Source organism: Ovis canadensis, chromosome 6, assembly GCF_042477335.2.
Source record: "Ovis canadensis isolate MfBH-ARS-UI-01 breed Bighorn chromosome 6, ARS-UI_OviCan_v2, whole genome shotgun sequence".
Lineage (NCBI taxonomy): Eukaryota > Metazoa > Chordata > Mammalia > Artiodactyla > Bovidae > Ovis > Ovis canadensis.
Genome location: NC_091250.1, coordinates 46,454,417 through 46,470,184, shown reverse-complemented (window position 1 = coordinate 46,470,184; position 15,768 = coordinate 46,454,417). Strand labels below are relative to the sequence as shown.

At 37.9% G+C, this 15,768-nt stretch overlaps 1 protein-coding gene across 12 annotated transcripts in view; it reads left to right on the top strand.

The window, feature by feature from the left end:
• Positions 1-288: 288 nt before the first annotated feature.
• Positions 289-15,768, top strand: part of PDLIM5 (PDZ and LIM domain 5) — a 239,224-nt gene continuing 223,744 nt past the window's right edge. For 9 of the 12 annotated variants that reach the window (XM_069593676.1, XM_069593675.1, XM_069593673.1 and 6 more), the window contains exons 1-2: positions 289-683; positions 4,039-4,176. In XM_069593676.1, coding sequence (XP_069449777.1) covers positions 4,081-4,176 — 96 coding nt within the window. In that variant the 5' untranslated portion in view covers positions 289-683; positions 4,039-4,080. Of the gene's footprint in view, positions 2,102-4,038; positions 4,177-15,768 lie in introns of all 12 variants that reach the window. The other 3 variants (XM_069593674.1, XM_069593670.1, XM_069593679.1) reach the window with 1 other exon arrangement.

The window sequence follows — 15,768 nt, the reverse complement described above, 5'->3', positions numbered from 1 at the left end:
ATGGTTGAACCACCTTCGGCCGCTGCTCTTTAACACGGTCTTCTGGTTTGATTAGAGGATTTAACTTCTAGGTATTAAAGTTGCTGATTTTCCCTTTCCTGACAGGTCAACTTTAAAGTCTTCACTTCTCCGGGCACATAAAGCTTGCTCAAAAAACCAGGCAGTGGCCGCTGGGCTTGCATAGATAGGGATTTATCCAAAGCCCTCTCCTATTTTTAGCCAAAAGCAACTGCTTGCCAAATTCAGTTTCTGGAGAGAAAAACGCATCCACGACAAAACAAACAGGCAGAGAGGACCTTTGTCAGGTACTGCTCAAAACCCCCTAAGACTGGTCCCACCGAAACTCCGTACTGCAATTGTCTTTCCGCAGCAGCTTCGGCTCGCTGCAGTTAGCCCGCGCGCTAGGTTCACCCGCAGCCTTCTCTCAGCTCGCCGCAGCCCTGCGGGTCCGGGGCGTGGCCAGGAGAGGAGGGGGCGTGCCCTGGCCCGGGGGCGGGGCCGGTGTGTGTGAGTGTGTGTGTGTGTGCGCGCGCGTGTGTGTGTGTGTGTGTGTGTTGGGGCTGGCGGGGTGGGGGCGGGATCCAGGAGGCGGAAGTTCCCGCGGGCCGTGGGGAAGGCACAAGCACCGCGAGTCACTTGTCAGCGCTCGTCTGATTCGGAGGCATCGCGGCGCCGGACCGGAGGTGAGTGGCCGCCTTCGTGGGATGCGCGTCTCGGAACCCGGGTAGGGAGGAGGGAAAGAAGGAATCGCCGTGCACTGAGAGCATGGCGAGAAGTCCTGCTTAGGGAGAGACGGTGGTGCGCCTAGCGCTGGGAAGCTTCTCAGGTGTTTGCTGGACGCGGATCTGCGGAGGTGGAGAGTGGCGTGGGAAGAGGACTACCAGGGAAACGGCGGCGCGGAGGCGGGCTCCAGGCCAGAGAACGGGCACTGGACCCTGGACGGGCTGGGACTAGGACGGCTGAGGCAGGGGCTCAGGAGTCGGGCGAGGGCGGGCCACCATCCGGGTGCCGAGCGCCTTTGGGCACACACCTTAGAGTCTGGGGATACTCGCGTCCTGCGCAGTCTCCTGGAGGTGTGGAGAGGAAGCGGGGCTTTTATTTGCGCTCACTCTACTGAGAAGCATTTATTTCACACTCCCCGCTCCCCCCCGCCCCCAACATTTAGGATTGTGTAACCTGTTAAGGGAATAAAGTTTGTTTAATAAACAGATATGAGTCCAGAAGTTAAAGCTTGTTTAAAAAACAGATCTGTCGTAAACGCCGGATTTATTAATGCTTGCGTACTTGTTGGGGCTTTTTTAGGCTGTGCCTCTAATTCGTTTGACAATAAGTGGAAAAAGGAAGGGCGTATGGATAGGGCAGAGCTTGGAAAGAAAATTGGTGGCTGCGCTGGGCAGGGCAGGTCTAGGGTGTGATCGCCAGATCCTATCCCAAGTCCGCCTTCCTGACCACGAGGACATTGGAACCCGCCTGCCTCGGAAACAGCCGGCTCGGGAACCTTATTTGGCAAACAGGGCTAGGCGTGAACCTCTTTGCTGGAAAACTGTCTCGTCGGCTGCTTTCATCCGCTGCTTGTGGCTTTAATTCTTCCACTCTACCTCCACAGTCTCTCATTCTGGGGAGGAAAAGAATCTTAAGATACATCTTTAATTTCAGACCCAACTCTGAGCAATTCATCACGAATTCTTCTTTCCAGTCTTCCCATCCACTGAAGAAGTTAGAAGTGTGGGAAATACCAAGCTTCCTTGAGTGAAGACATTGTTTGGACTTTCCCTAAAAGAAAATCCAACACTATACAGAAGTTCCAACATTTTCTACTTATTTGAAGGAAGAAAGGCTGCTCAATATTTCCTGCCTCCTTGGTAATTTAGGAAGAGTTTGGGCACTAATAACCAGACCTGGAAAAGGCCAACAATATAACTGCTGCTTTGATTTCTGACTATTTCAAGTCACATGAAACTGGCAAAGGGAGGGAAATGGCACTGACTGGAAATGAACTGACGCTGGCTCTATAGTGTGGCTGTGAACTTGCCAGTTCTAGAGAGTTTAATAACAAATGAGGGAAAGCAGGAAAGGAACTCCCAAGTAAAGAGAGTTACAGGTACATGAGTTAATATATGAATTAAATACATTTTCTTGTAGGGAACAATGGGATTAGGAAAGTTGAGCCTAACTTTCACGTTCTTCTTTTGATGAAAAGTTAAAGATTAAAAAAGAAGGATGGGCATATTGCCTGTGAAATATCTGTTGGCTTTATACACTTTTGATAAATGTTGTGTGCCATCATCCAAATAGTCCTTCTCTACAAGTTCTCAGAAACGCTTTTATTATAGGGAGAAAGCAATTAAATTATGTATATGGGGTGGTTTAGTCGCTAAGTCCTGTCGTGTCCCGCTCTTGAGACCCCGTGGATTGTGGCTCCTTATTGCCTCCTTCATGTTCATTTTTCACCTGTATCTAATAGTTTGATGTCTGGTTTGGCCTTTTCATCTTTTTGTTGCCTAGTAGTTCAGTGAACTACTATGCCTGGGGAGAAGCTTTCTCTTTTTTTTTCTGGTAGATGTAGTGCAGATTTTCACTGAATTTTCTTTAAGAACTTAGACATTTGAAAATTTTGCCTCATTTTCCCTATAGGAGAAGATGGAATCTGCCTGCTTTTAATACACCCAGTTGTTCAAATATCTATATTTGCCACTATTAATTGATGTGACGAAGTAGAAATTTTGAATATGTTAAAAATGAAATATTTTAGGACAGGTAATGATTTGGTTAAACAACACAGATTTTTCCAAGGAAGTGGGTCTTAAGCAGCTTTTTTTTTTTAAGTGTGGTTTTAAATTATTTATTGTTATATTATTAATATTTTAAAGAAAATCATACATTTCTTAGTATTACATTTTAGAAAATCCCTATTCCTCCTAATTTCTCCCACATAATCACCATAACAACCAATACCAAGCTCTGAATAATGCTTTTTTTCCTTTAGTTTTTCTTTGTTATATAAAAGTACATGGTACCATGAGAGTCATGTTGAGCTCCCTTCGAGCAAAACATACAAAAAAGAAAGGATCGAAGCACTGATTCTTTTCTAAAGCTCTGATTCCCTTTCAGGCAATAAGATTAACCCTATATTCCTACCATGTTTAGTCAGTCTTATACACTGTGTGGTAAATGCTCACTCCACTTTGCCTGATGAGGTGTGTATGTAAAACAAAAAGCAGATTCTGGCTCAAATATCACTGTGCTAGAATATTGTCACCCACTCCAGTACTCTTGCCTGGAAAATGCTGTGGATAGAGAAGTCTGGCAGGCTACACACAGTCCATTGGATTGCAAAAGAGTTGGACATGACTTAGCAACTAAACCACCACCACCAGAGTATTGCCCATCATTGCCTGTCTGAAGGAAAAGTGAATGATTTAAGTGTGGAAGATACCATGTCCCTATATGAGAAAATGCAAGTTGTGGTTTATGATTAGAGAAAATAGTTTTTATGCATCAGGAAACAACTTCTCATTTTAAAGAATTTATTGTTTGGAAAGCATGAATGAGAGTCTACCATTTGCAGTTCTCTTCATATGTTAAAATAACTTAGAATTTAGGTAAGTGAAATGGACTCTTGCCAATTGCAGGCCAAGAGGTTGGGGAAAATCATTTTGAATTAAACCTGAAATTCAGTTTTGTTCTTTTTTTCATATAAAACAAAGTATTGTAAGGTACCTTGAATTAAAGTTTGTATGCAAGAAGCCACAAATTGTATTCTAGCAAGTTGTAAGACTGATCAAATGTCTAGAAATATACTCTGATATGGAATTTTTAGACTATGGAAATTGGCATAAGTTTAGAGATTGCATATTAGCTCACAGATTCCTTTTTTTAGACTGAAATGAGAACTTAATATAAACTTACTCTGCATGTCCCCTCTTTCCCCCTAAACAAAATACTGAGGATAATTTAGTTGGGTTTATATTCAATACATTTAAATATGTAATAGCTTTTCAGATAAACATCTTTGTTAACCATCTGATTTTCTTTCAGTTTCTTTCATTTTGAGGGATTGGATTTTGCGTCATTAGAACCATGAGCAACTACAATGTGTCCTTGGTTGGCCCAGCTCCCTGGGGTTTCCGGCTGCAAGGTGGCAAGGATTTCAACATGCCTTTGACAATCTCAAGTGTAAGCAAACTTTACAGATTTTGTTGTAGATGTTCACTCAATGCATAATCCTAGAAACATCAGGGCTGAGTTGTTGGAATCTCTGAATGTCCTGTGCTCTACTTAATAGAATTGCTTATGGAATATGATCTGAGCAGATTTAGTTAATTGTAGTAAAGGGTCCGCTGGGGAAAGAAATTGGATAATTGATTTCAATTAAGCATATTTTCCTCCCTCTTAATACAAAAAATGGAAAGCGTTTAACTGGGGGACAGACTCTAAATCTTTGAACTGTCACTGATCTGGACCTTAGATTCTTCATATGTAATAGAAGGTTTTAACTGTGGGATGTTCACTGTTGCTTTCAGCTCCAAAAGCTATTTATTAGAAACTGTTGATCAGTTTTGGGTTAAATAACTGTTTTGGTCTTATTTCCTCAACTTGCTCTCTGATGAAGGTGATAGCCTACAGTAAAATGGCCAAAAGCTACTTACCTTTGAAGAGGAAATGAAGGGTTTGAATCTCCAACTATTGGGTTGGCCAAAATTTTCATCGAGGGTTTTCCATAAGATGGTACAGAATAGATAGTCAATCTTTAAATAATTGAGATTTGACTGTTTACTTCATTATGGATTTAGTTTGAATATATTCTGTATATATATTTTAAAGATACATTTCATGATACTAATGATACTTATGAGGGGAGCAGTAATAGCTTTCATTTATTGAGGCTGGACTGGGTATCAGGCACTATTTCACTTTCATCTCCAACTAGGTAATGTTTGCTATTAATTAGTTGTATGACATTTAAAGGATTTTTTGTATATTCAAATAAATATGAATATCTGTTCCATTTTTACTTGCATAGTAGCATAATATACACACTATTCCACACATTCCTTTTTTTCTCAACAGCTTACCGTGGAGAATTTTCCTGATTAATATGTAGAGTTTTTCATCTTATTTTTAACAGATGTGTAGAATTCTTTTGTAGGGAAGTATCATTTATTCAGGCAATCCCCTATTGAAGTGCATTTGTACTGTTTCTAGTATTACTTTTACAAGTAATGCTGCAGTGGATATCATATATACATGATTCAGTGGATATCATATATACATGATTATATGTGTAATTTTTGATAGGTTGTGCCAATATGCACTTTTGTGCAATACATGAAAAAAACCTATCCCCCAAACAACATTACCAGCAAACTTTTGGACTTTTGCCAAGTTATTTACCTTCCTCGTCTTAGGTAATTCTCACACCAGGCTGTGACATAGTGGTATTATTCTCATTATATAGAACTGTGCTGTGAGCTCCCATGGCTAATGTGGAAGAGCTGGCTTTCAAGCACGTATGCTCTGCTGCCTGCTCAATAAGCTTTATCATAAATTTAGGTAGATTCTTTCTCTAGTTAGATATTTAGAGGGTTACCTTTTGATTTAATTATATATGTACTTGTGTATAAATATATATATATATATACACACTGCTTCTTACAGTATTATATACTACTTGATTTTGAAAGATTGAAAATAAGTTTGTAGCACTTATGTATCTCAATTAAAATGCTTAATCCAGTTTACTAATGAAGTTTTCCTTGTTTTGGGGCTTTTAATTTTTAAATAGCTATCTTTATCTCTAAATTCCATCTTGATTTCAGCTACTCAGGTTTTACAAGGAAACACATGTATGTGATTCAGTCTGCAAGTTTTAAGGTTTGCATGATTGGATGAAATTTTAACTGTAAAACATCCTTGTGAGAATGTGTCTTGTGATTTATTCCTGTTTGAGGGGAGCAGTGTCTTTTTGCCTCCTACCAAAGAGCTATTATGCAGAAAGGAACAATATTTGAATATTGTCTTTTTTCACATTCTGTTAACATCATTTTATATTACTTTTGAATATCCTCATTTGTGATAATGGACTTAAGAACATTGTGGTTTAAATACTCCTATTTTTCGCTAAAAAAAAAAAATCCAGAGACAAATGAACACCTAATGGAACATACTTTGTTGTTTGATTATGGAAATGCAAATGGAGTATGTAGATATTGTGGTGCCATACCTTTAAAACAGTTGTCTGTGCTTGTTTTCTGGCCGGCAGTCTGAGCTCCATGTTGTGATGCTGATATAACAGAACACTGTGTACATACATATGTGCCCTCTCTTGGCACAGAAGAAATGCTTTCCTTGTGTAGACAGAGTGCTAATTAAAGGGTTTTGAACATACTGATTAAAAGAGACTATGGTAACAAAGCTGCTGAGTTATTTCTGTTCTCTTACAAAAGTCTCTGCCATCTCCTGTGACCTTTTTGGGTCTTGTGCAGTGGGGCATGCAATTCATTCTGGACTGGAGAGGATGGAGGGGGAGGGGGAGGAGAGGGAATGTTGGCGCAACTTTGCTGTTAGGCTGTTGGCCTTTCATTGTAGTTATTTTTAACCCCTTGTGTGGGTTCAAACATGTGCAGTAACATTGCCTAATAAACATGGGGGCCTAATAACTAATTTATATTGTGGTAGTAAGATGATTAATGTTATACCTCATCTTAATTAGTTCTCTGGTTATATTTATTCTGCCTTCATTATGTAAAATTATTGGGATAAATTTCAGTAGTCACCAGATTATTTAATTAATAGTATCAAGAAGCAATTAAAACCTGAAAGCATGCCTTAAAACATATAATTTAGTGATTCTCTTGATAATGTATGGCATTCTTAACAAGGTCTGGCATGATAATTGCTCAGTTATCTTTTACAATAATATGAAATTTAAAAGAAAAAATTTATTTAGAGACTTGAAACATCAAATGCCCCATGATTGTAGGGAACAGTTGCATATTTTTAAATTTACTGTCGAAATTGAAAAATGAAAAAATGTACAAGTTTGTGCTTAGCTAGGAACCTGCATCTATATAGAGTTCAAAAGTATACAGTTTTTCCTCTGGTCATGTATTATTATGTGTGTATACATTATTATGTATGTACTTCAAAGTGCTATTTATGGTTTCCTTATAATATTGGAACTCAGATATCAAATGTATTTGAGATACAGAAGTCATTGGCTGGGACTTGAACATTCTGTTAAGACTTTGTTGTTATCAGTGTAGGAATATATTGACTATGACTTGTTTCTTAAAACATACAAACTATAAAATTTTAGCATTATACTCAGGTTTTGTTTTCCATCTCTTTTGTATGAGTTTTGCATACTTCTTTAGTTGGTAGGTTTCTAAGGTAAGATTGGTAATTCTTGCAGACTTTTTGAAAAGATCCTCAAATTGCTGTAACTGCCTGATTACATATCATTGTCTTCAATTTCCTATCCTTAAAGTGGTGTGTCGGCTACTGGAGTTTGTAGGCTGTCTTTTTATGACCCTATATTTATGAAATTGCCTTGAAGCCATGGAATGTAGGGATGGTTTCATTGTAGCAGTGTGGGTTTTTTGGTCTTTGCCAATATATTTTATAAGAAGAAATAGGAGACTTGTTGCACAATTCAAGGCTGTATTTTGGCAAGTTGATGACCCTCACCATGGAATTGCAAGAAGGATAGTGTATTTGTGAATAACATTTTAACTACAGCATCCTAAAATTCAAACACTCTGCTCATGTTATTTTCTGATATATGATATTAGAATTTTCCCTTAACTCTCAATATTTGGATTTCCTGTAGGTTATCTCCCTATTTTTTATAAACACATCTATGGTGTTTCTTTAGCAGATAAAATGAGGTCAGACATTTCAATACCCAAGTAATAGAGATTTTGATTCCAAGAGTTAGGGGAGGATCAGTTGTCACCAGGTCAGACAAGATTTTAGTTGGTTTTGAAAAGCAGAAGAAATGTATCATTTCTTGGAGTATGGAGCCCTGTTGAGGAGTATTATTGATACATAGAACAGAGAAAGAACAGTGAAAATGCTTTGCTGTGAATTCATTCATTCAATAGTTAAAGGGACATTTCGTGGAAGCTAGAGGAAGAGAGGAAGTATTGGGGAGTACAAAGGTTGGGGAGAAAAATAGAGTACTAGACAATGTCATAAGACCTGTCACAAGACAGTATTTGATGAAATGACAGAGATACAGATAAGTGTTTCTTGGTTTCAGTGGACACAGACCTTCTGTGTTTAGGGTAGAGAAATTACCTACAGGAGAAATTAATTGAATTAGTCCTTGAAGGATGAACTTTGAATACCTCAGAGTAAGTGTTTCTCTGTGTTGGTTTTCAGTGCCAGTGAAAATGAAGACTTATTTTGCTATTGCTTGACTCTGGGTGAAACTGTGAATAAAGCTGAGTGATCCTCCAGACAGGCCAGCTGCAGAGTTCCCTCCAAGAGGCGGGTAGAAAGAGACTTTCAGTCCTCAAGCTGAAATGAGAGAACCATCCTACCTTGAATAAATGGATCCGTTGTTAATGTTAAGCTGTTGAGTATTTTCTTTTACATTCCCTTCCAACTACCCTGTCATTGTGCCAAGTTAGAAAGTTAATAATTTAGCTTGCTTAACTGCATAATGTATATTTCACATGTATGTTCACCCTTTGCTTTAAAATATTAATTACCTTATGTGGAAGACTCAGAGACTTGCCTTTACTACATGGCAGTTTTCTGTCATTGGTGATTGCAAGGGTCAAGAATCTCAAGATAATTCTGAACATTTTTTTCTGGTCTGTTATTTGTGAAAAATGAAAATCTTAATCAGTTTTATTGTTAAGTTAGTAGTTAGAGAAAAAAGGCTTTTTTTTTTTTTAGTTTTTAATGAATATTGGGTATTTTAGAAAGTTATTTGTTAACATAGGAATTTTACTGCTGTGCAGGATTTTTGTATCTGATAGAAGAAACAATATCGTAGAGATTGAATCAAGTAAGAATAACACTTTAGACCTAAGTAAAGGAAATTTTCATACAAGATACTCATTTACTTATGAGTTAGGTCTAATATTTACTTACTTAAACTGAGAATAACCAAAGCCTATAGACTCATTTTCAGTCATTTTTGAGAATTTTCAATGCAGAGAGCTTGTCTTTATGATGGTTGCTGATTAGGCTGGAGGGTGAATATACAGTTAACCAGATACCTTTGTCTGAAACATCCTGTTTGTAGTAGTTCTTACCCAGATTCCCGTGTACTGCAAGGCCCTTCATGACCTTTCCCCCCAGTTACAACTTCACAGAAGAGAAATCTGATATGACTTCATCAATCTATAAACACCCATTGCTCTGGCTGACAAGGGGTAGCTTCTTTGGCATCTTAGTAGAGATAATTGCGTTTCAGCTTTAGGAGATGAGACTCTAGGCCTTTTAATTTTTAAAATGAAGAAATACTGAGTATATGACATAAAACTTCACAAAACAAGATCCTCACATGTGAAATATTAATATATGTGTTGCTGCTGCTGCTGCTGCTGATTTACAAATAAATGACACAATAATGGGACTGAAAAGAAAACACCAGTTTAAGAAAGTAATGAGCAGTGACTGTGGTGGGCCCTCATTTAGGTGTTCTGGGTACAGAGTCACAGTATAGCCCTGCTGGGAATTCAGATTTGTGTTTCAATTACAGAGTAGGAAAATCACTTTTGTAGCACAGGCTTTTTTTTTAAAGGTAATAAAATATTTAGCTATGGACAGAACAGACAATATTGAATGAGGGTTTAAAGTCAGATTTGGAAGAATTCTTTATAGTATTAAAATGGAATCTCTCAAATCATCAGTTCCTTATTTTCTGTCTCCTTTTTATCATTTCTTTCTTGTGGCTTAAGTGGAGTTATCTTTCCTCTGTCAATACTCAGTTTTCTTTTACAGCTGAGATTGTTACCCGTTTTGTGTGATTATTACTGGAACAAAGTTCATCAACCCCACTGGCACTTAGTCCACCCGGAAGAGTTTAAGCAGTTGCAGCAGGTGTCCCTGTCCAGCTTGAATGCAGGACAGTGAAATGAACTGGGAGACTTGACGGGACGAAATGAAAAAGAACAAGTCAGATGGAAAGTGCAGAGAAAGAGGCAGTTTTAAAAAGGTCACAGTGGGAACAGTTATTTCCTGGATCAAATATGGTACTCAAGAAATCTTAACCCTTCACTGTTTCCTCCCTTTGAAAGTTTGATTAATTTATGCTTTTCTTTAGGTAAGACATTCATGTGAGCTGAAAGTCAAATGACTCATTAGAGTTTAGAGGAAAAGCCTCCTGTTGCCCCGTCATTCATTCCCTTTGCCTGCAAGCAGCCGGTGTTTGCAGTTCCTTGTGTGTAGTGTCAGGGGTAATCTATACAGATATGTGAAAGTACACATATATCCTCCTACCCTCCTTGTCAACACAAATAGTGTCCTTTTTTTTTGGCATTTTGCCTTTTTTAGCTTTACCCCAAATCAATAAATATGTCTTCATTCTTTTTGTATAGCTGCATTGTATTTGGATTTACCATAATTTATTTAGCCAGTTCCTATGGATGGACAATTCTGTTGTTTCTAATCTTTTTCTTTTAGTAATACTGTGGTGTAATTTTTGTATCTGTATCTATATCTATTTATTTTAGGCATGTATATGAGTACATCTGTGAGAAAGATTCCTAGAAATGGAATTGCTGAGTCAAAGGGTTGTCTACATTTTCACTGATACTGCCAAATATCTCTGTGGAGACACTCCTACCCACAATATGAGAACGTCAGTTTCCTCATACCTGTGCTAGCGCGTGTTTTGACAGACTTTGAACTTTTCCAATCAGATGGGCCTATTTCCATCTTTCTCCTTTTCTTACAGAGCCTAATCACCAGTATTCTACAGAGGATTCTGTATGTTTTTAAGTGGCTCATTTTTTCCCCCATTTGTGTGAGAATATACAGGATGAAAATGTGCTGATTTTCTTTAAATTATTTCATTAACTTTGGAGGGATGCTGTTTATTTGAATTTTTTCATTTAGAGCTCTGATGAATAATTATCCTTTTATCACTTGCTTCCTATTTCCAAATGAATTTCCTTTCTCTGTTAACATATTACTTCCAAATATATGGTGAAATAATTTTTTGTCTTTTGTGAAACAGTTTTTGGCATAGTACCCTGTGATAGACTTTCTAAAAAATTGAGCAAACTACATTGAATAGATTTCAGGTTGTTACTTTGGAGTTTTTCCAGTAGCTTGATATATTGTGGAATATCAAATGCTACTCTTCTCTATCTCCCTTTAAAGGATGTGACAGAGAGACTGACCATAATGAGGTATTTGGCTTGGTCCCTGGACATAGTTAAATTCAGCCTTAGGACCCTCACTGTTTTCGTATCAACCGTTATTAGCCAGTGGAGTATAACAAGTCACAACAGTTTCTAATGTTTCATAGCATAGTGAGTCAGGCATTGTGAAGGCATTCTAGTATGGCACAATGTGTTTCTTTGTTTTACCTGAGTGAAGCAGCAGAGAATGTAAGTGTTGGTAACCTTGATGACAAGAAGAGTCGGGATGCCAGGGCTGTTTGTATTTTATATGCTTAAAGTTGAGGGAAGTAGGAATTTCCTTTTAGTCTGTTGCTGCAAAATTTTAAATATGATGAGAAGGCTTTGGAACTACATAAGAATGTGCACCATTTGTTATTTGAATTCTGTGACTTGTTAACCATTTTCCTAGGATTCAGAAATTGATTTAACAGTGATCACTGTTCTTCATGATAATTATCTTGGGTGAAATTTGATTGACCAAAAGAAAGTGTTTTTTTTTAAAAATAGTATTAATAACTGAGTTCCATTTACTGTTGATTCTGTCAGGGGCTTAAGTGTTGTGATTGGTTCCATTAAGTATCCAGTTGTTAGACCAGTATTTCTCTAATGATTTCTGAGACATTAACGTGTGGAGATGGTAAAATTTAAAAGTTTAGTCAGGTTGTAAAATGCTAGCTAGAGGAGGTTGTACATATATTCTGAAAGTATTTTCTTCTTAAGATACTGGAGGACAAATATCCTTTAGAAAGCAAATGCATTATTCCTTAACTAGCAACCCTTAGAGATAGATGTTCTGGAGAGAGAAATTTGTATATACATACAGGCATTGTTGCACATGTAATTTTGATGACTGTGGACATTCTCCTGAAGTATCTCCATGGTGCTGACTTCCAAAATATTCTAGGAATGGTTCTTTTGATCTTTTTAAGTTAGACATTTCTGTTTATATGTACCTTTATTCATTCTGGTAGACTCTAGTTAGTTGATATCCAGTTCTCAGAGTGGCACTTTGATAGTTTCACAGACAAAGGTATTTCTGAACTTCATCACTGGCTTGTTCCTACCTAGGCTCTTTCCTCATCTTCAGCTTGGCATCTTGCCCAGGCAGGAATTCTGAAATCCTGCATTTAATGTATCACTGCCGTATTTAAGAACTGCAGGGCTTCCTGTTACTTATTGCTTAACTCCTCTGCCTGCCATTCAGGCTGCATGTCAGTGGGCCCATTTAACAGAACTGAGTTTATAGTCCAGAATGTTTTGAACCCTGAAGTCCTTAGTCTCTTTATTCTTCATGCGCAATACCTTTGTTTCTTAGCTCTGAAGCCCTACCCATCCATTAAGGCACATTTGTATACCAGGTGAATGTTTGACTGCTCCAACTCACTGGGTCTCCTTTCTTTCCTATATTAAATAATAATGAATATGCATTAACATTTATTGCCCTGTGTTATTGTCTAAGCCTTGCTCTAGATATTTTGCACGTTTGATTATTTAATGCTCTTAACAACCCTCTGCGTGTGTGTGTGTGTGTGCGTGCGCGTGTGTGTGTTAGTCGCTCAGTTGTGCCCGGCTCTTTGCAACCCCATGGACTGCAGCCCACCAGGCTACTCTGTCCATGAGATTCTCTAGGCAAGAATACTGGGGTAGGTTGCCATTTCCTTCTCCAGGGGATCTTCCCAACCCAGGGATTGAACCCCGGTCTCCTGCACTGCAGGCAGATTCTTTACTGACTGAGCTACAAGGGAAGCCCCTAACAACCCTCTGAGGAAGTATAATTTAAAATCTCTGATCTTCAGATGAGAAACAAAAGTTAAATCACATGCCCAAAGTAGCACAGCCAGTAATTGGTTAGGCTTAGGATTTGGAACCAGATACACTGAGTAGAAGTAATACTGTGGTGGTTTTAACCAGCGTACTCTGTTTTCTGGGAATAGATAACAGCTTTCAATACTGACAGCCAACTTTGTGTGTATGTCTCTTAAAGAGAGAATACATGCTATAAAATCAAAGACTTGTATAAATGGGGGTAACAGATTATATTTAAAAATACTATTTTCTAAACTGATCATTAATATAATCAGTGAGATTTTTCAAATGTAGCTTCTAGACCCAGACTTTGAATTCAGGATGTGTAGGGATTCTCAAATGCTTTATGGATGTTTCTCATGTACCATTGAATCACATTTTGTATACTCATGTTTGGGAACCAAATGTAGCTTTTATTTTATTTTTTAAAAATATTTTTAGTATGGATCTTTTGTTATTTAGATCACTTCAACAAAAAGATTAAGGCTAAATTGCAGTGAAATTGCCACCAACTAAATAATGTGACAGATCTGCTTGTCTCCAAATCATAGCCTTCACTTTTTTCAGAGTTCAGTTACCATAGGTCAAATCCTTTTTTGGAAATAAATGTCAGTTTTAATACTACATGATATCAGGTTTTAGTTCTGTTTATGATGCTGAAATTACCTTTGTGACAAAAAGATTCGGAGCACCTTGAAGTTGGTACATTACTTATAATATTTTAATACTATACAATTTAATAATGAATGTTATGTTTACCAAAGACTTCTGGAGGAATCTTTGGTAAATTTAACCAAGTATGTAACAAGTATACTTGGGTTTTTTCATGCCTCGTTGTTAAGCTAAAGTGGTAACATTGAAGTTAAAGGAATCCAGGATAGTCCTTTTAAAGCCAAAAGCCAGAGATGAGTTGTCATGTTATGTTTCGGAGCAGCACAGTTCAAGTATATATAAATAGGTCGTATACTTTGTTAAGCTGTGAACCCTCTCACCTGGAAAAAAATATCCTATAACTCTGGGTCTTATGTACTCAAAATCATGTTAAAATTCCCAGTATATGTTCAGTGATTGTTGACTGATGATTATAATGATGATGGGGACAAATGGAAAGCCTAGTTGCAATTACAATCATTTCTTCTAGAATTGTTTTGTTAATGAATATGATTGATAGTTATTATTAACTGGTGAAACATTTTGGTTTTCTTTGGTTTTAATCCTAGTCAGGTTTTGTTTCTACAAAATGCCCCAGAGGTTTCTTAATGTAATAGCCCTCTGCCTCCCTATACAGGGTCTTCCTGTGTGTCAGCCTGTATTTGTTTTCTCTGTATTTGACCCAGTGGTTCCATTTCTGTCCCTTAGTGTCATGCGTAACAAAGGAAAACCCTTGCTCACATTATAGCTTTCTAGGTGACTGAGTTATATTTCCCTTTAAGTCTTGTGGATATTCCGTTGGAAACCATTTCTTCCAATGTTTCTTTCTTGACAGTTGCCTCTCTTCACAACCTTGAGCATTTGCCTTTAAAAGTAGTTCAGGTTTTAGATGTCTCTTATGTGTGAATCCCAGAACTGAACCCCACACCTAAGATACAGTAAGGCAAATGCAAAAGTATAGTTATTAAGTAAGGAAGCTGATTTTTATGACTGGATAGTGCAGAGTTTAGAACTGCTTTGGGCAGTGGGCTTGATAGAATTTTCACTATTTTCTCCGTATTCTTTCGTACTGTTTGAAATGTATTCGTGTCTTTTGTCTAAAAAGTGAAAGAAAGGTAAATTGGCCTATAGTTTGGTGTTGTGCAAACTCAGATTTGCCTGGACATATATGGAGCTTTGGAGAGCCTAAAAAAGGAGCAGGTGTGTGTGTGTATGTGTGTGCACGTGCTATTTACATGAAAAACCAAGGGACTTCATGGGAAGGAATTTAAGAAACATGTAATTGAGGCATATTCAAAGCTTAATCCTTGGAGATTTTATTATTATTATTTATTATTTTTTAGGCGAGATGGGTAAATTTTTGTAGACCAGAGTACAGTCCTCTTGGTATTGTCTTCTGGTGCTGCCTTTTTCCTGAATGACTCATGCCAGAACCCTAAGAGGAGAAGGTGTTAATTAACACATATTTGTTGATCTCCTACTGTGTACCAGGCTGGGGTGGAGAGGGTGGTTCTCTATTTCCTGACAGAAAGGTGCATAGAACAAGATACGGAATATATGAAGAAGCTTGGAAGTAGAAGAGGACATATATGGAATGAAACTTGGGAAAGGACCATGATAATATGCGTGTTGACCATACAGCCTAGGCAGGGTAGCAGGGAACTTCTGCATTAGGATCTGTAGAATCCCTAGAGGAGACAGAAGTAGCAGCAGTAGTCAGAATTTGCTGTCCTACCTCAAGGCATGGAGCCATTTATTTAGTATCATTATTGAACACCTAACGTATGCTCAGTACTGGTCTAAGAGCTGAAAGTACACAAAATAGTCATTATTGTTGTGAACCTTATAGGCTAGTAAAAGAGACTGTTAACTCTCAAGTGTATAGATAAATGAGCAGTGTAACTTAATAAGGTGGTGTGCTAGGGAATAAGTGAAAGTGAAAGTC